At 43.9% G+C, this 24,855-nt stretch overlaps 1 protein-coding gene across 2 annotated transcripts in view; it reads left to right on the plus strand.

The window, feature by feature from the left end:
* The window catches only part of LOC138493249 (T-kininogen 2-like), a 209,602-nt gene that overhangs the window by 91,403 nt on the left and 93,344 nt on the right, over positions 1–24,855 (plus strand). For both annotated transcript variants that reach the window (XM_069620384.1, XM_069620383.1), the window contains exons 6-7: positions 5,604–5,685; positions 16,815–16,987. In XM_069620384.1, coding sequence (XP_069476485.1) covers positions 5,604–5,685; positions 16,815–16,987 — 255 coding nt within the window. The remainder of the gene's footprint in view (positions 1–5,603; positions 5,686–16,814; positions 16,988–24,855) is intronic.

Raw genomic sequence — 24,855 nt, forward strand, 5'->3', positions numbered from 1 at the left:
AAACCCTACTAGACCCACTAGAACAGTTAGCCCCAACGACCTCCTAGTGCCCAAATTCAAATTTACCACCATTGGAGGTTCAAGCTTCCCAGTTAAGGCAGCACAATTGTGTAATTCCCTGCCCCATGCACTTAGATCTGACCAAACGTTCAACAAATTCAGACATAAAACAATAAAATGGCTCACTGAGAATACTATGTAACATGCACTTGCCCATGCACCCACCACATGTCGGTACCTGATGGTGTCTGACTGGCTCCTTGCTGCTACTCTGTAAAGTTAGCTCTATGATGACTGTTTGGCTACACATCGTCTGTACTTGTTAATGTCTCACCCTGTGGTGCCATGTTCTGTAAATGTATAACTTCTGTAAATGTGTAAATTCTGTAACTAAGCTGTAAACCTACTTGTTCTCATGCGCCCTGCTACCTCAGGGTCCGGTGCGCACAACAAATAAATAAACAAACAAACAGCAGTTCGCTATAAACCATACAAAGGAGAAAGTCTTACTGACGCTAACTGTAATGACAGCACATGCGCCGCTCATTGCACCCCTGTATCTCCAAATAGGCAAAATCTTGAAACAGGCCATAAAGGTTTGGCAAAAATTAATGATATTGGTCTTGACAGTTAATGTTTGAGCATTGGACAGTTTTGTAGCCCAAAGCCTCTTCTATCGGTCTTAAGTTTACCTTGCCTGTGAGCTTTTATCTCAATTAGGCTTTCCGCTCGTTTCTTTCCTGGAAGAGCAGTCTGCATATCCATAAGAGCTGGACATTTGTAAAGCAAAAAGCTTGATTTTCTTTTACATTTCTCCAGCAAGTTAACATTTCTGATTACCCAGTCCCTGCTTGCACCTGGTGATCCTGTCCTCTCACCCCTTCGAATCTGTATTGTTTACTAGACAGACCCACATCTAAAGGTACATACTTGCCAATCGTGCACCCACCCCCAAAGATATACTTTTGTCATCCTGCCTAGCCATCATCAATATGCAAACTTGACAACCCTTTGCCCCTACCCATATTACTACTATTTTAATAACACCATAATGAAGACTCATACATGTTATACCATTTTGCTGAAACTACTATTATTATAACTACTGGCACTGCCACTGCTACTGATGCTGCTAGTGGTAGGGGTACTATGAAAGGATTACCAGCAGGTAAGTGAAATACAAGTTCTTTATTAGCGGGCCTGCAGAGACCCCCACAGCAGCTCTGCTAACCAGCGCTTCCAGCAACCGTCTCACATGGATCTCCGGAGCCTTCCAGGTTCCAATCTAGAAGGCTCACAAGATGGATTATAACACATGTACCCCCTTTACAATATCATAATACAAACCAATGAAACAAGGAACACAGGGAAAGATAACTGGGAGTTCAGGGAAAGAGGTTTCTGAGCACAGCAAGATGAACCAGAGTGTAATTATGAATAATGACTAAAAAACACCCGAAAGCATACTGATAATTACCTAACAGAAAAGAGAGCACTGCCATTTTTCCTTTATCCTTCACGCACAAAGTCCTTCAACCATGTGGGTTCTTTTCTCACTCTTTTGGATGATAACTCCACATCGTCGGAATAGATGTCTGCTGGCACCCCGTTATAACCTTCCTCACATTTTGCAAACTTACCCATTGACCACAACTCCCCTCCTTCCACTATCACCACACTTTTCTTTACAGCAGAAATTCTTTTTGGACCAATACATTTACTCTCCATGCACGTGTGGGTGAACCTTGGATTCCGTATCAATACCCACTCTCCTATCTTCCATTCTTGCTCCTTCATACTCCTTTTCCCATCAAACATTTCTTTGGCATTAATCTGACTCTTTATGAAATCCATTACCACTTTTCTATCCACGAACACTGAATTTGCCACACCTACCCACCCCGGGCACAACTTTGTACCTGGCTCTGCCCCTTTTAACGAGACAAAATATTCTTGTCACTGAGTGTGGTGTGGTGAGGTAAAATGCCACATCATGTGGTTTAAAACCTCCTTCCATGGCAACCTTGCTTTCAATGCTAGCTGAATACCACACTTAATAAATCTGTTTATTCTTTCTACCAGTCCTTTCATTCTTGGGTGATATAATGCTGGGCGGGTATGTTTAATGGCATAACTGTTTAAAAACGTATTCATAAACTCTGGACAAAACTGTACCCCATTGTCAGTGACAATTTCAGTGGGAAACCATCTCTTAAGAAAATCCTCTCTAGACAAATTGCTAGTTCTTTCGCTGTCACTTCTCTAACTGCACTCCATTCCACCCATTTGGAATGAAAATCCACCAACATGAACAAAAATGTCAATCCTTCACTCAAACCTTGTATAGGACCCATTATATCAGCTGATACTTTTTTCCAAGGTTGATCAGGAACACAATAAGGAATAAGCAGGGTTTCACATACAACCTTGGTCTTGTCGCTTATACAACAAGGCGTACAATTCCTGACATATCCGTCTGCCAGACTGTCCATTCCAGGCCACCAAAAGCTCTGCCTCAACCTCCTCTTAGTGCCACCAACTCGTAAATGTCCATGATGAGTTACTTCCACTAATTGAGCTCTAAGCTTCTCCAGAGGAACAATACACAGCCATCTTCTGAGCCTCCCGTCCATGACACTCCATTCATCTTTTACCTCCCACCAAATTTCAAACCTTTTCTCTAAAGTTCCTTTATTGGGCCAACCCGACTCTGTCCACTCTCTAATGATCTTCATGCCCTCATCATCATTCTTACAATTCTCCCATTCCGTTTTTTCAATGCATCCTATTTCCACAAGGGCAACAATGACTTCCTCTTTCCATTCTCCCTGCACTTCTTCATCTAATGCTACTGGCATCCGTCACAAGCAACCTGCAACAACATACTGTTTCCCTGGCAGGTAGCAAACCTTGAAATCATAACCTTGCTAAACCAAGTACCACCTGTTGATTCTCGGTGACCCCGCCACCCAGCCCCCACACAAACATTTGAGCTAAAGGCTTGTGATCTGATTTGACATTGAATTCTCTGCACCACAAAAAATACTTAAAGTGCATTATCACCCAAAACACTGCCAAAGCATCTCTCTCAATGACAGAATAATTATTCTCAGTTCCTTTTAGTGTCCTTGATGCAAACGCTATCATGCGTTCTTCCTTGTTACTGTCGTACTTAGTGAGAGTTGCTCCCAGTCCTAAAACACTCGCATCCACTGTCAGAACACATCTATTTTCTGCACAAAATGTTCCTTCGAAGGTGCCTTTACAATGTCCTCCTTTATTCTTTGAATTGCCTCATCACATTCCTTCGACCAATTAAACCTCACTCCTTTCTTCAGTAAGGATCTCAGAGGTGTGGATATGACTAGAAAGTTCTTCACAAATTTCTTGTAAGCATTACGCCAAGCCCAAAAATGATCTCAATTGATCCTTGTCAATGGGGTTGGGAGCTTTAAAGATAGCATCCACCAAACTCAACTTTGAACTGATTCCTTTTCGCGATATGCTGTGCCCCAAGTAGTCAACACTCTCCACAGCTATTTTGCACTTTTTTCAGATGGTAGTTTTACTAATTATAGTAGTATTACCACTACTACGACTAGTAATACTATGATTATAGGTAGGGGTGCTACTTTTGGGGGCTCTTTATGAAATTAGAGGCAGTACTGGCACCACTACTACTGCTACTATTACTACTGCTAGTAATATTGAAAGTTGTAGTACTACTTACTTCTCACAGGGCCAGATTAAAAAGCAATGTAAACATGTTGGTGGACAGTAGAAGACAATGCAATCAATCACTTTCCCCATGGGTGCTTTAATAGCTCTGGAGACTGCACTTCCTGACCTTCTCTGGTGTCACTCTAAATTTAAGGGATTTAAGGTAGTTTATGAAAGGGAAAAGAAAGAACTATGTAAGAAAAATGCTACAAAAATACCCACAGGGAAGAGGTAACGAATAGAAAATAGCCAGAAGATATACAATGAACAGTATGGAATAGCATATTTTATTTTTCGAAAACTATAATGACCTCTTTGAAGGTATGCTGGGTTCTCTGTGGCGTATGAGAGCACAACAAACGAAGTTAACATTCCCAGGTGAAGCCAGAGAAACAAGGAAATATTTATGCGCTCAACACACATTTATTGTGCCTGATTCAAAGAAATTTGTGCTGGAGCTTCTCAGATTTCCAGCTGTTACTTTCCATGTGACTCCGAAAGCCTGAAACTGGAGCAAAATTAGATAGGCCCAGAACATCTCTGCGATGCCCACATGCAAATGAGATTCACAAAGATGTGTTCAAGAGCATCTCAGAAGTTCTTCAGGCATCACCTGATTGGCTCCAGTTTTTTACTTTTTGAATCATGCAGAAGGAAGCAGGCGCAACTCTGAGATGCTCGCAGGCATTCCTGATTTGTGCCAGTGCCAATCTTTGTGATCATGCACCTTGGCATCTTGGACAAAACATCAATCACTATACGTGTCATTTTTTGTGAGAACCGCACAAAGGATGGAACCTTATTTTGATTTAACCTGACGTGGGTTTATAATAAGAAACGAGACTATTGTCACTGTTGAGTTACAATGGAGAACAGAGTCTTGAATCAATTTGAGTGCCTGTGTGGCTCCAACATGGTTGAAGCTCCCGTGCACCTGCTCTTCTTCTGTTTCCTGTCCACCCTGGTGATGAGAAAGCTGTGAAGTTCCATTTTGAGAAAAGAAGAGTTGATGACTTTTCAAGAAGCCTTTCTCTTTCTTGTGATAATGATAGAGAGGGATTATCTCTACAAAGAGGATCAGCTTGTGAAATCGTCTGCCGGCCTGCAGACAACGGCTCAATAAGATTACTCTGTAGTGACCGATGGCCCTGGCACAGAAAGAAGATCTATAGATGCTTCCACAGACTGGTATATACCAGATAAAACGGGAACTAGCTCAGATTGGGAATTGAAGGGTTCAACTAATTGTCAGGCGCAGTGGCACCTATGGGAGATAAGTATCCGCCCAAGACAGCTAACACTAGTTTACTGCCCTACTTGCACTTTGACCTACTCTGCATCCCTTATTAACTACCCTGTAAATCACTGCCTTATCGATATTCGCTTGAATGTATATTCTGTAAATTCTCCTGTAATACTCTGTCACATTGCCTTGTCATGCTTTCATCTTGTTGTAACTAAGTTAAGCGCCCGGTTGCCCCTGGGCCTGGTGCGCTATAGAAATAAATAAAATACAAATACAAAAATAAGGGCTTTGGAATTGGGGAGTCGGGCATCTTTTCTGTAGGTACAAAGTGTGCCGCGAGGTATGGTCGGCCATATGGAACGTTGCAAGAAAATAACTATATTCTTTGCAGTTGGGTAACCTCTATGTGTATTGCCTGTTCTGGCAATCCTATTCCATTGGAAGTATTGCTTATATGTGTGAAGGAAATAATGAATACTGTTTGTACAAATATTGTATATAGCTATGCATAGCCCAGCAGAAGTGTATACGGTGTGTTCTGTTGAAGAATCTGTTTTCTTGACCAAACTTAGAGCTAGCGATGCATGTAGATGCTTTATCTGACATTCCATAATAAGCTCTTTTAATTTTTTCACAGCTTTCAGGTATTTGCGAAGCTGGTGCGTACGTTGCTATAAATGGCTCAATAGCTGCAATTCAGCAACGCTGCAAAGTCAAAGGTAAGAAGCATTTGGAGGCAGCACAACTCTACTCGTGCATGGTGCCCCAATCATAAAGAAATCCCAATGAGGATTGCCATTTCTCTGCATTCTTCATGAACTGAGCAGATATAACTGAGAATGCCATATTTTGGGGGGTTGCTGTCGGTGTAGATGAGTACAAGTCCAATGAGTAGAAGTCCAATGATTTGGTTGCAATGATTAAAAGAGCACTGACAATGATCAGATACACTATCAAAAACAAAAAGCAAGGGCTTGCCCTAACTGTCTGTGACCCCTAGCAGGAACCATGGAGTCCAACTACAAAAAAAGTTCCCACAGTGAATTGTATCTAAAACAAAGGTAAACAAATTCTGTGAAAATGTTAGACAACATATTTGTTCCAGTTTCAGTCTTTGTGAATCGAGCATTAGGCAGTAAGTGCAAAAGATGCTTGCATGCATCTCCTGATTTGCTCCTCTTCAACCCTTTATGATCCAAGACCAGAGAGTCCTTAGCTCACATTATAGGGGCAGTCTCATGCTTTAGAAAAAGGGTCACTTCCAAAACACTGCAGATAATAGACTACCTCTGCAGATATTCTCTATGCATGGACACTGGGCAAGCAGCAGACTACAAACACATCTTTCATAGGCCACTGTAGCACCAAACTGGGCAGTGGTCTGGGAGCTATCACTGTTGATGACCTAAAACTAATTAAACAATTTGACATGGTGGTGGAGCAAGTAAGATGAGCGTATGGGTACATAGCGAAATGCATAGCCATCGAAAACAGGGACATACTTGCCAACCTGACCTGTTCCTGTTTTGTACTTTGCATTCTAGGACTTGTAGTTCCACTTTTCCCATTCTAAAGTTCGGACTACAAGTCCCAGAATGCAAAGAAAAAAACAGGACTGGATAAGCACCTAAATATTGCAACAGGTCATGTTGGCAAGCAAGTTTGCTCATCGATGCTTTGGCAGGTTTAGACGGCACATACACAGGCTGGAGAAAGTCCAGCAATGTGCTGATCAAATGTAGCATGGTTTCAGTTGTAGGTCCTACAGACAGAGGCACCTACATTCAAAGACATAGGGATTCTTGCTCAGAAGAGAACCCCTTTGTACCAGCAGAATGAGCTTGGCTAGAAATAGGAAGATCAACGAGAAACTGCAGAAAGTATGTTCTCACCGAAAGCCTAGTGAAGGCATGGAGGCATGGAACAGCCAGCGGACTTGAGGTCACAAAAGCAGTAAATGATTCTAGGAAATCCTCGGGCAGACCTATGCAGGGAAAGTACTGTGAGAATAAGTCTCTAAACTAGAAGAAGCAACAAGAAGGCACTGGAGAAGTACAAAAACAGCACCATGAAATAAGCAGGGGGATGGGCAGGCCCTATGGAAACAGCATACCTTAAGTATGAGTCTTATTTTCCTTCATCAGCTCTTTGACAAGTGAAGTGGAGAGACAAAGAATGCACGCGCACAATGCCACGCAGTGGCAATGAGAAGTAGGAGCCTCGGTATTAGTGAACTGCACTTTATTCTCATGCTGGCTTTCTGTCTTTTTTTTCTTCTTTGCGCTCGAATAAAGATGTCCTGCGCATGCGTGGTCCCACGCATGCTGATGGGACTGTCTGTTCTGCGATGGAGCACCTGAGCTCCGATAACTATGTCCTTGCCAGGACATGACATCTCCCCCCGTCGGACAAAAACAAATGTCACTCACAATTTGCGCCTCTATATTTCCCCAATCAGGCGCACAGGTCTTCTGATGCATCTCATCTGCCTTGCCGAACGTTCTCCAGGTATTTCCTCCACCTCTTCTATCAACGACCCTTCCTGTGATACTGCTGTGTTGTCTTCCCCACAACTTTCTTGAGCTTCTTCTTTGTAAAGCTTGAAGTGAGACACATTCCGAGTGATTACTCGCCCTGGGGAGCGAGCGGTTATCATTGTCCCTTTCACGTGAGACATCATCAGAGGATCAGGGTCAAACCTTGAATGCAACATTTTGCCCTGCCATCTGCATACTAGAACTTTATCCCCTACTTGCAGGTTGGAACTCTTGGCACGTCTTTGATTGTCCACGTACTTCTTAATTTCCTGTTTCTTGCAGGTGTCTACTTCCTGAAGCTATGTCATGTTCTCACTTGGGGCACTTACCAGGTGGGGAAGCCTTGTCCTTATCTTTCTGCTGAACAGTAGTTCTGAGGGACATCTCCCAGTCATGACATTCAGAGAGTCCCTGTAGTCTTTGAGCAGGTTGCATACCGCTTGGTTAAGTGACATGGATCATAATTGAATAAATTAATCCATCCACCATGCCATTTGCTTGAGGCCATAATGGCGTGATCTTCCGGTGATGGATGCCCACGTATTGCATGCAGTTTGCAAATTCTAGGCTGCTGAAAGGAGGACCATTGTCCGACTATAGGACCTCTGGAATGACCCAGGAAGAGAAAATGCTGTCGAGCATTGGTGTGACTGTGCTAGCAGCGATGGAGGATATCAGATGTACCAGAGGGAACCGAGAGTATTCGTACATGATGACGAACCAATACTTGCTGTTTCTAAATGGCACGGAAAAGTAAATTGCCAGATGGATCCATGGGAGCTCAGGCATGTCCAACATCTGTAGGGGTTCTGGATGCTTGATCTGGTGGTGCATTCGCACAGGTGACAAACACATACTATGCGTTCCACCATTTTGTCTATTCCCGGGAACCACGTGGTGTCCCTGATCTGTCACTTTGTAGCCACCATTCCCTTGTGACCTTCATGTGCCAGGTTCATGACCTGTTGTCACAAGACCGTTGGAATTACTATTCGGTGGCCTCGCATGACGAAAACCTCTGCATATATTAACAGTTTCTCTTGGAAATTTCTGAATGCACTTAATTCTACAGTGGGACGCCCCCCCCCCCCGTTGTGTGCTTGTGACATTTGTGTCTCTCCATCTTCTGGATTTGATCAGGTCCTGCACCTTTTGTAGTATGACGTCTAGCCTCGTATGATCCAGCATAGGCACTGGCATTATTGCCCTGGGAGCACTAGAATGAGTGAGGACGTTGACATATTCCTCCGCCATCGAGACATTGGGAGACAGATTCGGCAGTGGGTGTCGAGAAATGAAATCAACTGGATTGTACTGCTTCCCGGGCTTGTGAATGATGGTGAAATTAAAGTACTGTATGTGTAGGCCCCACCGTTCTATGCATGGGAGCATCTTGCACTGAGAGTTGCCATAGATGGTCACCAGAGCCTGATGGTCTGTCACGGTTGTGTATGGCTTGCCCAGGAGGAACATCTGGAAGTGCTCACAGGTCCAGACGACTGCAAGTCCTTTTTTTTCGGGTTGTTGGTATCTTGTCTCTACATCCGATAAACTCTTGCTGGCATATGCGATAACTGTCCTGGGGGTTTCTCGCCCTGGTTGGTGTTGCGCTAGGATTGCCCCCAGGCCAAGAGGACTGGCGTCAACAGTCACTTCTGTGCACATGTTTGGTTCAAAGTGTGCCATGTGCTCTGCTGAGGCAATGTTGCTTTTTATTTGTCTGAATGCTTCCTCACATTGTTATGACCACTGAAATGTTCAACCTTGCTTGGTGAGTTCTCCGAGAGGGGCACTGGTGGTCACAAAGTCTCGAAGATATCGGCTCCAATAGTTTGCTATTCCCAGAAAAGACCAGACCTTGCTGATGTATTTGGGAGGCGAGATCTCTTAGATGGCGGCCACCTTGCTAGGGTCAGGACTCATGCCCCTGTGTGAGAAAATGTGGCCCTAGAACTTGAGGTGAGACGTGTGAAAGACACACTTTTCATGTTACAGTGTTAAACCAGCCTCTACAGAGCTATGCACACTTGTTGAAGGGCCTGATCATGCTGCGCAGAGGTGGCTCTGAAAAACTAGGGTATCATCACTGTAGTTGAAACAATTATTCACATGGCAGATTACTTTTCGCATGCTTTCCTCGAAGATCTCGGCTGCCGAGGAGATGCCAAAATTGAGGCTCTTGTGGTGGAAGAGCCAGATGTGTGCAAAAGTGGCGATATACTAGGGTTGTTCATCTATTTTGATTTGATGATATCCCTTGATTAGATCAAGTTTTGAAAATACCTTCACCGCATTCAACAGACTGATCATGTCATCTAAATGCATTCATGGTTGCCTCTCACGGCTAATGGCCTTGTTTACCTGCCTCATGTCCACACACATGCATATTTTGTCTGGTGACCCACTTTTGGGGACATGTTCACACACATGCATATTTTGTCTGGTGACCCACTTTTGGGGACAGCTACTATGGGGGATACCCATGGAGTCAGATGTGAAAAACCTGAAGGTGTCTCCCTGGCTAGTCACCGGAGATCTGTCATCCAGATGGCCAGGACACAGCCCTCGCTATTGGATTCAGTTCCTGAGTGTGGACCAGTGGGGGAGGATTACCTGGATGAGAGGTCTTCGGTAGAGTGGAAGTGGGACACTGATGGGTGAGATGGGATACCCCCTTCCCTATAACACCTTTACCCATTCTTTTAACCCCTCCTACTCTGTAGGATATTCAAAACCTCTACCACCACTTTTCAAACATGAACACTTTCCTACACTGTCATAAACAATGGACTAACACCAGAGCCGTTTCCCTGACATGTCCCAACACAAGGGTCAGGCAGTGTCAGGCAATTGACAAGAATCACACACACCTGACGCCCCTTTACCTTCCCACAGGGATAAAAGGCGGAGCACAAGAGCACACTACGAGCAAGGCCGAACGCATGAGGAGACAGCTATCCTGGACTGGCAGTTTAAGCAGAGGAGAGAAGTGGCGAGACCTGAAAGGATGACGAGTAGGGAATTGCTCTGGCCCTTTTCAACTCAGACCCGCGAAGCCTCTGAAAAGGGAATCACGAGACCGGGGAGTACAGCTGACGTGTGCTGGGGCAGGTGTTAACAGTGCACGAGGGCCTCCCGCATTGATAACATAGATGGGGAGGCATGCTGGCTACCGTGGTACTGTCCTTGAAGCAAGACAAGCCAACAGGTTCAGATCAGCCGATGAGTCGGAGAAAGCTGATAGCAAACCGAACTGTGCTGAGCCCAATGTTGCAAGTGGCAACATATGAATGCGAGAACCTGGTGAACAAAGAACTTGTGTGTGTTTGAACTTTTGGAAAGCCCAGAGATGGTCCAGCTGCAGAGTGGTCTGGCACTGCAGGGTGCTCATTCGAAGGACTCTGGTTGGCCCTTTTGTTTTGTGTTGCAAACTACAAGTACCAGATGGCCCTAGGAGCGGGCGACATGGGGTGTCAGAGTGGTACTACAAGGGTCATGTCAAATCCCTTGTACAATAGAATGTCTCTGACCCATTGCCAAGAGAAAGCAAGGGGAAGGAAAACCCAGCTTTCCATCGAGATTAAGAACAGTGTGTTAAAATGGCTGTGTGAACCTGACGGAGGGATGCCAAGGGAAAAGCTAAGAGAAGTAAATCCTGTATCATGATAAAACAAAGTGTACTGTGAAATTGGCAAATGTGAACCCGGTTGAGGGATGCCTGCAAATCAGGGTGAAGCATGATACACCCGAGAACATTGTGTTGATATTAAGAGTGAAAGGCTGTAGTGAACGCGTCAGAGGCAGGCCCACGTTGCAAGAAGCATCCGAACCTGGAAGAGGGAGATCCAAGGGGCGAAGAGCAATTGCCCAAGGTGCAAGATCACTGAAAGAACTTTTGTTTGTTGTTTTTGTCCAATAGGCCGTCTAAGGCAAGAGACTTTGTAGGACTTGCCCCCTGAAGGTCCTGGTATTGTTGAATGGACTTGTGAACCTCGTGCTGGAGAGGCCAAGGAGTGTGCTGTGCTCAGAACTTCCGCCTTGACCGTGCTTAAAATGTGGGGAAGGGAGACCCCTGCCATACCATCCTGATTTATCATTTTGTGAACACCTTTTTTTTTCTGGTGAACATTATCCCACTCTTTTTGTAACTTAGAGGTAAGGATTCGCAATAGGTTTTTTAGTATAGGCCCTTTTTATTTGACATGAAGCCACTAGGACTGCCTTATTATTATTTGATGGTTGTAGCTTGCTCCCATCTTAGCTTTAGGTTTAGATTAGGCGTTTTTCTCACCCATTCAACAGTTTAATAAACACCCTTGAGCTGTGATCACTTATGTCTGTCTCTACTGTGGCCACCATGAGTTCCTTACACAGACCACCGGCCGGTTCTATTATGTCTTCGCTCATTAAATACTGTATCTCCTTCTCCATGTGTGGTTGTAGGTGAATCGGTATTCTCCTCGGGTGCTGAGCAAAGAGTGTTATGGATTCATTGATGTGAAGTGTCACAGGATCCCCTTTAAGGCACCCAATGCCTTCAAATAGAGTTGGAAAGGCTGGCATGATCAAGGGCTTGTGTTGCATGGTGTAGGTCACTGCCGCAATTTCCATCTTGAAGGCAGTGGGGCGACCCAGTAGATTACTCTGAGGAACTTCCCCTTGTAGCACATGGAGTTCAGTATATTGCACATTATGCACATTTTCATCTGTATTGTAGTGTTGTGGAGAATTTCCCATGATTTCGCACTGGGCCCTTCAGCCCCCAATTGCAAAACCTTTAGGTCAGACAGTATTAGCTGTGGAGGAGGTGTCATTTTGCAGTACTCTGATACGCACATAATATTTAGGGGGACGACAGTGTCCTGGTGATCCCCTATCAACAGGTTGACATCACTCTCAGGTGAGGTCGTCAGCTCATTCATTATGTAGGCATAATCACACTGGTTTACCTCTCTGGACAGTGAGAATGATGTAGACCTTCCTGTAACTTGCCTAATGTGTCTCACATGGTCTCGTCCTGCACCAGCATCTCTTCTGGACATGGTGCTGTGCATATCATGCTCTTGTTTGGAAGTTGTGAAGTTGTATTCTTGTGGCCGTCCAGGTGGGGAGTTGCACACAACCGCTAGGTGATTCTCTCTGCCACACTTGGTACAGGTGTGTCCAAAGGCAGGGCACTTTACACCTTCTTGATGAGGGAATGGGTGGCCGCATCGATAACATCTACCAGATGAAGCAGGACCCCATGTCCTGCTACTACTTGCATACTTGCGGCCGAGTCGCTTGCAAGACTTGGTATATCTGCTCTCTTCTAGAGGTCTTGGTGGTTTCATTTTGCGAGGCTTTTGTGTCCGCTCTGAATTCTGTCCTGGCCATTTGCAGTATGGTGGCGAAAGGTAACGGCTCTCGGAGTAGCTTCTTCCTAAATGATGATGGCAAACATTCTCCAATGATCCTTAGTCTGATCGCCTCTTCATTCGTGAATTCGTGAAATTCACAGTGAGCCACTAATTTACAGAGATGAGTCACAAAAGTGTCCATGGATTCACCCACTTTTTGACATGCTGTGTTGAATGTATATCTTGCATGGTCAATGTTACCTTGTGGCTCGAAGTATGTGCTGAGCGCCTCCTTGAGACCTGCGTATGGTTTAACATCTTCTGGCAGCAAGGTAGGTATTAGGTCTTACACCTCATCTCCCACTAGATTTAGTAGCAGTCTCCTGGCGAACTTGTCAGGCGCATGTTCATCGTGAGCGTGTAAGTAGTTTTCGAATCTCCTTATCCATTTCTCCCAGCTGGGTCCCAGTGCCTGCTGGTCGTCCATGAGAAATGGCCGGGGTCGGCAAAAAGCTGCTGCTCTGCGCACCTCGTCATCATTTGGCTCACCCTTTGACATCGCTGAAGCAAAGTGATCTTCCGTGCACTTTGATGTTGAGTTGTCGGGAGAAATGGTGGAAATGAGGATGAGAAGTTCTTTTAGTGAAAGAAGTATCACATCCTCGTCGCCTTTGTCTTATTTTCCTTCACGAGTTCCTTGTCAAGTGAAGTGGAGTGGAGTGCGAAAGTATGCACACACACAACGCCACGTAGTGGCAAGGAAAACTGGGAGTCTCTGTATTAGTGAACTGCACTTTATTCTTGCGCCGGCTTTCTGCCTTTCCTTTTCTCTTTGAGGGCAAATAATGATGTCCTGTGCATGCGCGATCCCGCGCATGCTGATTGGCCTGTCTGTTCTGTGACTGAGCTCCCCAGCTCCATTAACTATGTCCTTTTTCCAGGACATGACAGTATGCACAGTGCACATGGGCAGACAAGCATACAAAAGAGCATGTCTTACAAAAAAGCAGTGCCCTTTTGAGAAAGAAGCCCTGCTAAGCAGCAGGTGGTCCGTTTGTAAGTGGCAGTGCCCAACACATTTTTAGACGATTGCCACCCCCACGGATTGCTCAGTCCACTGCTGGTGCTTCCCTTGCTGATGCCACCCATACTGCCACAGCGTTCAGTGCCACCCCTATCATCTGGCAGTCTGGTGATGAAGGGGAGAATGGGTGGTTAATAAGCATGCAAGAAGAGGAAGGGTTGTGCGTTATGGTTTCACTTGAAAAGAATTTGTATTGCACCTACCAATGCGAAATAAATTACTACCAACTGCAAGGGACCTGAAGCATCAGTGGAATCGAGCGGTTAGATGTTTTAAGAGACATTGGCAAAGCCAAAATGTCTCACTTTGTAAAATGTAGAGGGTAAGACTTTTTGGGAAATTCCCCAACATGACAAAAACAAAGATTACCCTATACATTTTCAAAGGCTCGCCTTTTGGCTTTACCATTGATTATTTCAATTGAATTACGAGGGATTTTAGTTTGTTATTTTCTGTTGTAAATGCAGGACCTGTAAGCCAATAATGCAAAGAAAAAACGGGACTGGGCTAAATGCACCTGACATGTGAAAACCACAGATCCCAAACTCATAGACTGGGCATGACAGAAGATATCCAACTAATGAACTGCATATTACACATGGAAGTTCTAGCACATGTCAATGAGACAGTCCTTTCACATACAATGCAGAGGATAGACAGAGAGCCCCAAAATATATTCTGACCAGATATGTGGAGCACCAGCACATTTACAGCAAAGGGACTTAAAGTAGCAGCAAATACACTATGCAGGAGAAGAAGGAGCCAATGCAAATTAGTCACAGTCCTACTATTTCTTGTACCATTACATAATGCGAAGTATAAGATATCCGTCAAAAGAGTAAGTAATGGGATGAAGAAGAGGGATGGGGAGCTAATAACTAACTATTATGCCTAGGAGTGTTGCATCATGAAACAGGAAGAATTATGTTTCACTATAAACAAGCATGAGATTATCAGAATGTGTTGTGTTGTGTTCTCTCTCCCTCTCTCTCTCTCTCCCTCTCTCTCTCTCTCTGTCTCTCTCTCTCTCCCTCTCTCTCTCTCTCTGTCTCTCTCTCTCTCTCTCTCTCTCTCTACCTAACAAAAGTAAATCGAGGAGTCAAGTCCAAATAAAAAGTATTTTTTCTGAAAAGTAAACAACTAACGGTCCATTCCACTTTGGAAAAAAAACACCTAACTAAAATAAAAAGAGAGGCTTATATGATAGCCTTGGAATGGACTTCTGCCTGGCCGACTTGTAGATAACGGGTTCATTAAGTTTCTTGTGGCTAGTCTTCACAGCCTTTGTATCAAATCCCTTTGGAAAAATAACAATTATCGCGGGTATGGGTTTCTGTCCCCCTTTGATAAGGAACTGTGTTTGTTTTTCAACTACCAATCCTTCTAGGATGACTTGAAAATACACTTCTTTCTTTCCCACCTTCGTATCGTTAGGACTTCCCAAAGTCTGGTAACTCTGTGGAAAATGTCTTATTTCCTGTGACCAAATGTATCTTTATAGCTTCCCATGATTTCATGCACTTTGCTGTCCGTGTTTTCAACTTCACTTCCCTCTGTTTTAACAGCAGACCTGTGTTTGTGCTTGCTTGATACTCTTATTGGTTATTTCAGCTTTGATATACAGAGTCCATCTCATATAGTGGGGCCGTGCACCCATCCCTTTCTCTTGACTTTATAGACGTTTGGTGGTTATTCCAGCCTTGTATAAAATATTTCGTATCCCTTTCTCTCTGGATAGTGGCGTTGTGTGTCTGTTCCATTCTCTTAACTTCAAAGACTTTTGCCAACTATTCCAGCCTTGCATAACATTGTTAGTATCATTTTCTCTCTAGATAAGTGGTGTCATGTGCCTGTTACATTCTCTTCGTATTTTATACCTGCGTCAGTTTCGGTGCTCTTGGAAACCCGCAGTCGTGTATTTCATCCGCCTCCACACAGTCATAGAGTCTCTTTACCTGTCTGTTCCCCTCATGGCGGGAAAGGTGCCTGTCAGTGGGAGCTCGGGATCTCTGGCTCCTCTCTTTTCTCAGGTCTCAGTGTTGGTTGCTAGGCGCCAGTCCCACCACTGCTCTTCAGTGGTCACACCACCGAAGAAAGCAGTTGTCTCTCCATCCTCTCCTTCCCCTTGATCAGAGACTCTTGCTGGGTCAAAGAACCAGCCTCCCATCCTCCTACTAGTGGGTTTCTCACTCAACATGTCGTCACTTGTTCCGCTGATTGAAGTTGCTCTGCCACTCCAAGACATCAATGTTCCAGGGGCTCCACTCTGCCTACCATTTGCTCTCCTTTTACCGTGGGAGTTCGCTTTCCATTCAAGGTTTGGTATTTACTTATATATGTCATTAGAGTTAATAAAAGAATGTCCGTCTTCATTGATCATGGCACCCATGGGAGGTTCACCATTACCTGAAGTCAACAGAGTCAAAGAAGTATTGTATATTCATTATAGTTGTAAGAGAGAATGCAACTGTTTTTCCGACATCCACATATGCAGAAAGGGTGGTTTGGGCAGGGAGTTCCATGCTGGACTGGGAGTCCTTGTCCCCAAGAGGGTAGTACATCCTAGTGTGGTCCCACTTGCCTAGACCCCAGGGAGCCCTAGCCTCAAAGGGGGCTGCTCCCCTCTGGGTAGAAGGGATGAATTGTCCAGATTCGTCATAGCATCCAATGAAATGACATGTTCGGAATACATGGATTAAATACATAATGAAAGAGCCATTTTGCCAATTAAAATAAACAAAGGAATATGATGATGGATGAAAATACTAACTTGTCATGAGATTCCATAATTCCTCTATCAACCACTATTGCATTGTACGCAGAGGTGACAGGACCTCATGTAGCTCTCATCCTCTCAAGCTTTCCATGAAATGTATTTTATCTTTCAGTTGATGAAGTCGTGCCTCCTCCAATCCGCCGGTGTAGTGGGTGTCCAGCCCCTATGGAGACAAAAAGCAAAGACCTAGAGGAACCTTTGGCTCACACACTGAAGAAGTTCAACTTGGAGAGTAACCATCCTTACTTCTATAAGGTTGAACACATCGAAGAAGCCACCAAACAGGTCTGTGTTATCCTCCTGTATTCAGTTTCACTCACAACCTTCACCGATTTTCCTGGGTAGTAAGGTCACAAGTGCATACAAAATTGTGGAACTTAGACATTCCTGTGTGTATGGTTTTATTCAGCCTTCCCCAGGGAGTTTTCCCCATCTCGATTAGGGGTTGGTCTTAGTGCCCAAATGTACGTTATGATGCCTGATTCTTGCATGTACTATGCCACCCTGGTTCCTATTCTGGAAAGGTTGTTCTGCTGGCTCTAGGTTTATCTTTTTCACTGTGCATTTCCACAATAGGCACTCCACCAATCACATATTTGAAGTAGGGGCCCTTATTCTATATTAATGAACATCTCAGACATTAGTGGTTTATTTTACTCAGGACTAACACAGTCATTCGACTGAACTCGGATATGGAGGAGAAAAAATACAGAAATAGACCTTTCCTCACATATTCTCTTTTGTGCCCGGGTCCTTTTGACATGTTCATGCTTTTCCATGGACAACACAGCCTATGGATCATAGTACATCCATGAAAATGTGTCTGACAGCGGAACTGCCATTACTGTGCGGTGCAAGTGGGGAATATGTGCTCCACCTAATCTTTAGGAAAAGTTACTTGTGTGACCAAAATAAGCCTCATAAATCAATATTCAAGGGCACAGGGTTCAGGTGGTGCAGATGCAGAGAGGCATGTGCGAGTCATGACTTTCACAGGCATTAGACATTGTTTCCCTCCACTACATGCATGCTTCTGGCATCGCACTTGAGGAAGATGCATGTTGGGATATACCACATGCATGTGATAATCCTTAAAAAGAAGATCTGTTGTGGCGCATATTCTTGTGGACAACTGGATGTGTGCCAGGAATCCCTAATTCAAGGAGAATGGGTATGTAAGAGGGGCACTTTGTTTCTATGTACCCAGGCCTGTGTTTTGGAAACACTGTATGTACTGCCCAATGCTGCACCAATCATCACCACACAGCTGCCAGGAGCTGTTTGATAAACCTCTCCATAACAGCATGAGTGATGCTTCACTGTGGGTTGCATGTAGACCACAGCTAATTTGTGACAGAAGGCCTCTCATGAATAACCATGAGCTGGCTTGTCAAACATGGCACAGTCAACCTAATTTGGATAAAGGCTAATTTGAGTGAACATGGCATGTAACACCTGGCCACTGTACCCCGCAATAGCAAGGCATTATCACCAAACATACCTTCCATATTATGATCATTTTAATCTACTCAGGCTGCGTAAAATGTCTACCCTACTTGTCGGCACACGTGTAAAGTGTAGAATAGATGGGATACTGAGCCAATATAGATTCTCTATAGTGTGTAAGGGAATTTTTTAGCAGCTTTATGTTTCATTACAGAGAACTATTCTGGGCAATTGCAGTTTGCCACACTTTCTATCTGCTGTGTGCATATATTACATGATAACATTCTGTGATGGCATTAGCCATCTAGAGCATTTTATACAGGACACTGAGAGCTATTGGGGATGCAAGGAAGGCATGGTATCAAACAGTAAGACAGACACCACTGATCACAGTTCAACAGTGTTTATTGAACTTCAATCGGGTTTGAAAAATGCCTATCTAATCCTAAATCTAAAGATGGGAGCAAGCTGCGACCATCAAATAATAATAACACAGTCCTAGTGGTGTCTTGTCAAAATAAAAGGGCCTATACTAATAAACCTTTTGCTAGTCCTTACTCCTAAAATATAAATAGTGTGGGAAACAATGTTATGCAAAAGAAAAGTGTTCAAGAAATGATATGTCAGGATCTTGAAGCCGTTCCCTTCCCCACGTTTTCAGCACGCGACAACGCAGCACACTCAAGCTTAGCACAGTCTCTGGCTTCACGAGCACGAAGTTGCAGTTCAAAACTTCAATATCATGGCCTTCTGTGCCAAAGTCTCTTTGCCATTCAAAGTCTCTATTTCAGAGGGCCTGATGCAACACAACAAACATCAAAGTTCCTTTCTTCTTAGGATTTCACATGTACAGATTCTTGGATGATTCTCGCAACAACTGGGTCCCCCTGCGGCAAGCTCATAGCCACTTTAACACAAAATGTTCAATTGATCTCCCTCTGCCGGGCTCGGACCAACTTTATCTATTTTGCCACAAACTCTCTTTACTGTGTTAATACAGTAAAGAGAGTGTGTGGCAAAATAGAAGACTTTCCACTGTGCGCAGGATTTAGCTTGACCCGTCGCAAGACCACTTCTATTCAGAATTCTCTACAAGTCTTTCACTTTTCAGCTGGATACCTTACAGAGACCTTCGAATGAGCACACGCGGTGCTGGACCACTCTGCCAAAGGTATCGTATCTTGGTTTCAAAGTTCAATCACTCATCAGCAGTTCAACTTTACTTGTGTCTTATATCACACGTATTTCAAACCAAGTTCATTCCAGTGCTCGCCATACAATGTTGCCGCTTGCAACCTTGTCTTCGACACAGACCGGTCTTGCATTGGTCTCCCAAACTCACTGGCTGTGTTGATTGCACTGATGCTGCTTTGTTCTTGGAGCCAAGGACAGTACCACGGCGGCTAGTGATTCTCCCCGCCTTGATTATTGATGCGGGAGGGCCCCGGGTATCTCCAACACACAATGCAGGATTCTTCAGCCTGTTTTCCTGGTCTTATGCTTTCCAACCTCAAGGGTTCATGAAAGCAATGGTTCCTTGTCGAAAAGTCAAGTGAACTCCAAATATCTTATGATGGATGAATGCCTAATCAAAACTGCAAAGAAGGTATTCTTCGAACTCCCTTTATAGAAGGACTGTGCGGCCGATCACTGTACTATTTATAACCTACAGGGTTACCAGGTGTAGTTTGACTAATTAGCAACCCATCAAATAAATAAAGGTCAAAAGGGTAAACAGAACCTGGAGTGAGAAGATGCCATGGGAACACCTGGTGTGTGAGTAAGACGAGGGTGAAATCTATAAATCAATTCCATGCTCTTAATATCGCAAAAACACCAAAATAATGTGCAAAATACATTAAAAAGAAACCCACCACAAACAAGGAGTTGGATCAATAAGCACTGCAACATCTTTACTTCAGAGTGGAGAAAATAGACAGGTTACAATTGAACGTCTTTGTTATCTTTCTGACATAATAAAAGTGCAAATATGTATTTACAGGGTGCTTGCAAAAAACTATATGTCAGCATAATAGGAATTGTAAATGCATATTTTTCTAGTCATTGTCTGACATGCGCTTAAATAATGTACCTGGTTCATGAGGATTTTTGTATATAAGCGTTAACTAATGTACCTTTACATAAAAAATAGCTTAAACAATTAAACAATACAGGCTCCAGGGGGTAACCTTGCTTTAAGCGTCTTTAAGTATTGATCTTTTTTTTAAAAGTTCTATTCATCGATAATCTAACTTGAATTGAGGTCGATGATTATAGAGCCTTTATTGCCTGTACCAGATCATATGGACACTTCCAAACAGATAATTTCTCCCAAAGCTTTTCTCTGCTAACACAATTGAAAGCTTGTTCTAAGTCAACAAACGCCATGTAGATTTTGGCTTTGTTTTTAATCGCTCTAAATTTTTGCAGGTTTAGCAAACACAGGTTTAGGCTGGTACCTACACCCTTGGCAAATCCTGGTGCTAGGGACTTAGAAGTCAATGAGGGGTTAAATCATATTAGTTGGAATCAGAATAACATCAATAGGCTTAATAGAGGCCTGGGCCAGCAAATGGATTCCTCAAGTTTGTTATAAAAACAGGCACAATTCAATGTGGTGAAATATGACAACACAGTAAATGAGTTTATGCGGGGTTGGGGAAAAGTAGGGGTGAGTGGTCACAGAAATATGGGCTTATTTCATAGGCACGGTTTGATGAATCATTGGCCAACAGGAAATATGACCTAAAGAAATCAATAAGAGAGATAAATAGGTCAATTGTAGATCCGGTCGTAAAAGTGGTGATGCAAAGGAATGTTAAACGGGTCTTTAGGAATTGTTGCAAGACACGCTGAGCGAATATGATGCAAAAGGATGCTGAAAAGATGCTTAATATTTGCATAAAAAGAGAAGTGTCTGCCTTTGGGGACTGTTAAACATCTTAGAGGAGTACATCCAGTTCCAAAGCATGTTTGGGTGGAACATTTCAGGAATCTATACTCAGTAAATGAAGAAGTTGGTCCCTTATCAAAATCATTTGGCCCAATAAATAGGGTAGACTCCTGGGGACTCAATGTAAAAGTGGAAGATGCTTGTGAAATAATTATGAAATCTAATCCATCAAGAGTTGCCGGCCCCAATGGTCTCACAAACAAAGCAGTAAATAATGACTCTAAGAACTGGGCTGTGGCTCTTATAAGGGTGGCCCTGATAATAAGGGTGTCCCTAATTTTAATTAATTACGCTCACGGCAGAGTAAATATACCCCTCTAGGGAAGTAAGGCCAAGAGTCTATCTTGTAAGGATAACACATTTAATTTTACAGAAATTAGGGTATGAGCAAAAAACTCTGCTACCTGAATGGTCTTCTGTCCCTCATCCGTTCCTTTCTCCTACCACAGTGATGCCAGGAAGGATCTATATATTCCAGGGTTGCTGCAGTTGTGTCACTGGATACGGTGCATGGCGCATCCCAAACTGTCCTGCTTTCATACAAGGGATGCTCCAGAGCCTTCCTTTCTTCATTGTCAGTGGTTTCTATCAGGACATGCTACTGTACATTTTGCTCGCCTATGCAAAAAAATACTGTAGCTCATGCTTTCCTTCATTTTGCTACCTATGAACAGTCATATATAAAAACATGTTCCCGTCATTCTCTCAATATTTCATTCATTCTACTTATGTTTTTATCTGGTCCTGTAATCTCCTTTTAAACCCTATTTTCATAATTCTGCATTATGTGCATTGAGCATGTAAAATCCCATTTTAACATACATGGGCTCTTGACAGACAGCAGACAGCTGGTCACTGTGTGTGCTCTGCCAGTGCTAGCCTGAACACTGCAGAAGCCTGTAGTCCTATTTTTACCACATGCTGCATTTCTTCCTTGAAGGAAGGGGGAGTTTTTGACTCATACCATACTAAGATTTTACAAATGCATAGATTTGACATTTACAAATCTATCCAGCTAATAGTTAATTGTGCTTTATATTTTACCTTTTTTCAGTGCCTGCCCATGTCTGTGCATGTGATATTTGCATAAGAGAACCTTCCCAGTGCCCCTCCTTCCTTAATCCATTCTAGCACCTAAAGGAAGTCAAAAGAACTCTTGCCTAATTCTAATGTGCTTGGTGGTGCGGAAAGATCCTAGTTCATTCCCAACATTCCCCCCTTTTGTTACTTCAACAGTAAAAAACTCATCCCCACCCGACATATCTACAACCCCAGAAATATTAGTTTGAGTTTTGCTGTTTATTGTATGGCAAGGTGTTTTAGATCCCCCAATTGGTACCATCATCTTTGCACTATTAGGAGCTATATTGACACAACATCCGAGACCCAATTGGCACGTGCAGAAGAGGACCAAGAAGAGTACAATAACAGGCACCAGTATTTTTACTGCTGCCCCCAGCCATGACAGGACCCAATCGAAGGCAAGCAATAGCCAATCCGTGTTCTGAACTCCACCAACTTTCTTCATTTGAACACCTAGGTTGTGCACCACCTCGATAATGTGGTATAGTGACCCATTCTCAGCATCCTCCAGGGGTAAAAAGTGCAGCAGCTGCTTCCCAACTTTTTACAAACCCCACCTTCTATGGCTGTTAGTAAATCCAGCATCTAGCAGTTCTGCATCATCATGAGCCTCAATGCATGGAGCTTTACTTTGATGGCCTTGAACCCATTCGCTGTGTCACTGGCCAGCTGGACTAGCTCCCATCAGACTATCCACACGCACTTGGTGTTAGCAGCTACTTGTACCCCAGGAGTCAAAAAGGATTAAAATAAAGTCTCTGCTGAGCTAAAAAGTCGATATTCATCAGGTATTCCTCTGAGCAGTGTGGAAGAGTCTTTCGATATATAGTTCGATCTCTTCTTTCTTCCCAGCTGTTGAAATCATCCTTTTCTGGCAGCCTACCAAATTCTTCTGTGATCTGCAAGTTTCCTTCTGCTTCTTGAGGTGCTGGAGTGGCTGTTGGCACCTTGACAGGCATTTCTTCCCCCTTCAGGTGCTCTTCCGGGGTTACTAGTAGTACTAAGTACAGGGCGGCCAGTGAACACTTGCCCCTCCAGGAGGGTGGGAGGTGCAAGTAGGCTTGTCAGCCACAAACCCAGTAGTAATCCATCACTGCTGACGTACCTTTCATCATATCAGGGATCACAAGAGTGTGGTTGCACTGTGTGTTTGCGCCAACAGGAACTGTTCCTTCATTGCTAAAACAAAGTTCATAGTCCATGTCGCTATGTATTCGCACTGGCTTCTCCATTGTTGCAATCCATGTCAGCCTTATGATGTATCGGGCCATATTTGCGCACACATAGGCCCTCATTACGACCCAGGCGGTAAGTTACTGCCTGGGCCGTGACTTTACCACCATGGCGTAAACTACGTTTACGCCATGGTGGTTGGCGGACTTACCGCCCCATTCCGACCTTGGCGGGGCGGTAAGTCCCCAATCCCCATTTACCCTTCCCCATTCCCATTTTTGCCCCATAGGGCATAATGGGAGTGGGGAAGGCGTTAATTACGCCACCGTAAATTACGGTGGCGTAATTAACTCCATGGTCCCTTAGCGCCATGGATTTTAACACCTGCTAAAAGCAGGTGTTAAGTCCGCCATGGCGCTAAGGGACGTCGTACTCAGGCGGTAAGGGTCGGCGCTGTTTACGGCGCCGTAAACCCCTTACCACCTGAGTTGTAATGAGGGCCATAGTCTCTACTTAGGCCATTGTTTCTTTGCTGTACTCGATCAGTCCATCTGACAGGCACGTCACTGTGGTGCCCTGCCATTTGTCGTTGACTTGTGAGTAACCTCCCAAGGAAAACGATGGTACTTGTAGACACTTGCTATATTTTGTATTGCCATTGCATATCGCTGGGTCTAGATCAATGTTCCTCAACTGCACGCTGTGTGCCTGGAATGTGTCCTTTATCCTACATAGGGCAAGATGTACCAGGCATTGTGCCTCTGTAATTTGGACTGGATGGGGAACTAAAACCTTAGGAGCCCCTGATGCGTGCGGACTAAATGCACACACGTAAAAGCTTACTCTGTTTATCACATTTCTTCGTGTAGTACGCATATCGGAGTAACAGCTATTGGAGGGTTCTGAATACTCAATTTCAGAAATGTTGTCAAAGCAAACCCCGTATATAAATCATATTTCATTCATACTCCCCGTTTTATTAGTCTAAGAAAACTTGTAGTGGTGGACGTCAAAAAGTGAGACATTTTGTGATTCTTTTTCATCATAGACATAGTCATACAAGTATTATTTTCCAACTGGCCAACCTCCCCTTTATATGGCCACCCCATATAACTGACATACCTTCATACACTCCAACAACCACGATCAGTGTCACACAAAACAATATAATACTAAAAAGATATAATGCATAATTCCTAGAAATAATAACATTAATTTTAACCTTATCCCTTTATAACAGAGAGGTTTGAACATGTTGGTCAGGCATCCTTGCTTATCCCTGGAGAGGAGAAAAAAGGTTATCAAGAAAGAGAGAGCGAGAGAGAGAAAACGATAGAGAGAGAAAAAGAGAAAAAGAGAGAGGGAGAGAAAGATAGATATAGAGAGAGCGATAGAGAGAGAGAAAAAGAGAGAGCAATGGAGAGAGAAAGAGAGAGAAAGAGAAAGGGGAACAAGAGAAAGAGAGAGAGAGAGGGAGAGAGAGAGAAAGAGAGAGGGA

This window comes from Ambystoma mexicanum, chromosome 10, assembly GCF_040938575.1.
Source record: "Ambystoma mexicanum isolate Mex_15411 chromosome 10, UKY_AmexF1_1, whole genome shotgun sequence".
NCBI lineage: Eukaryota > Metazoa > Chordata > Amphibia > Caudata > Ambystomatidae > Ambystoma > Ambystoma mexicanum.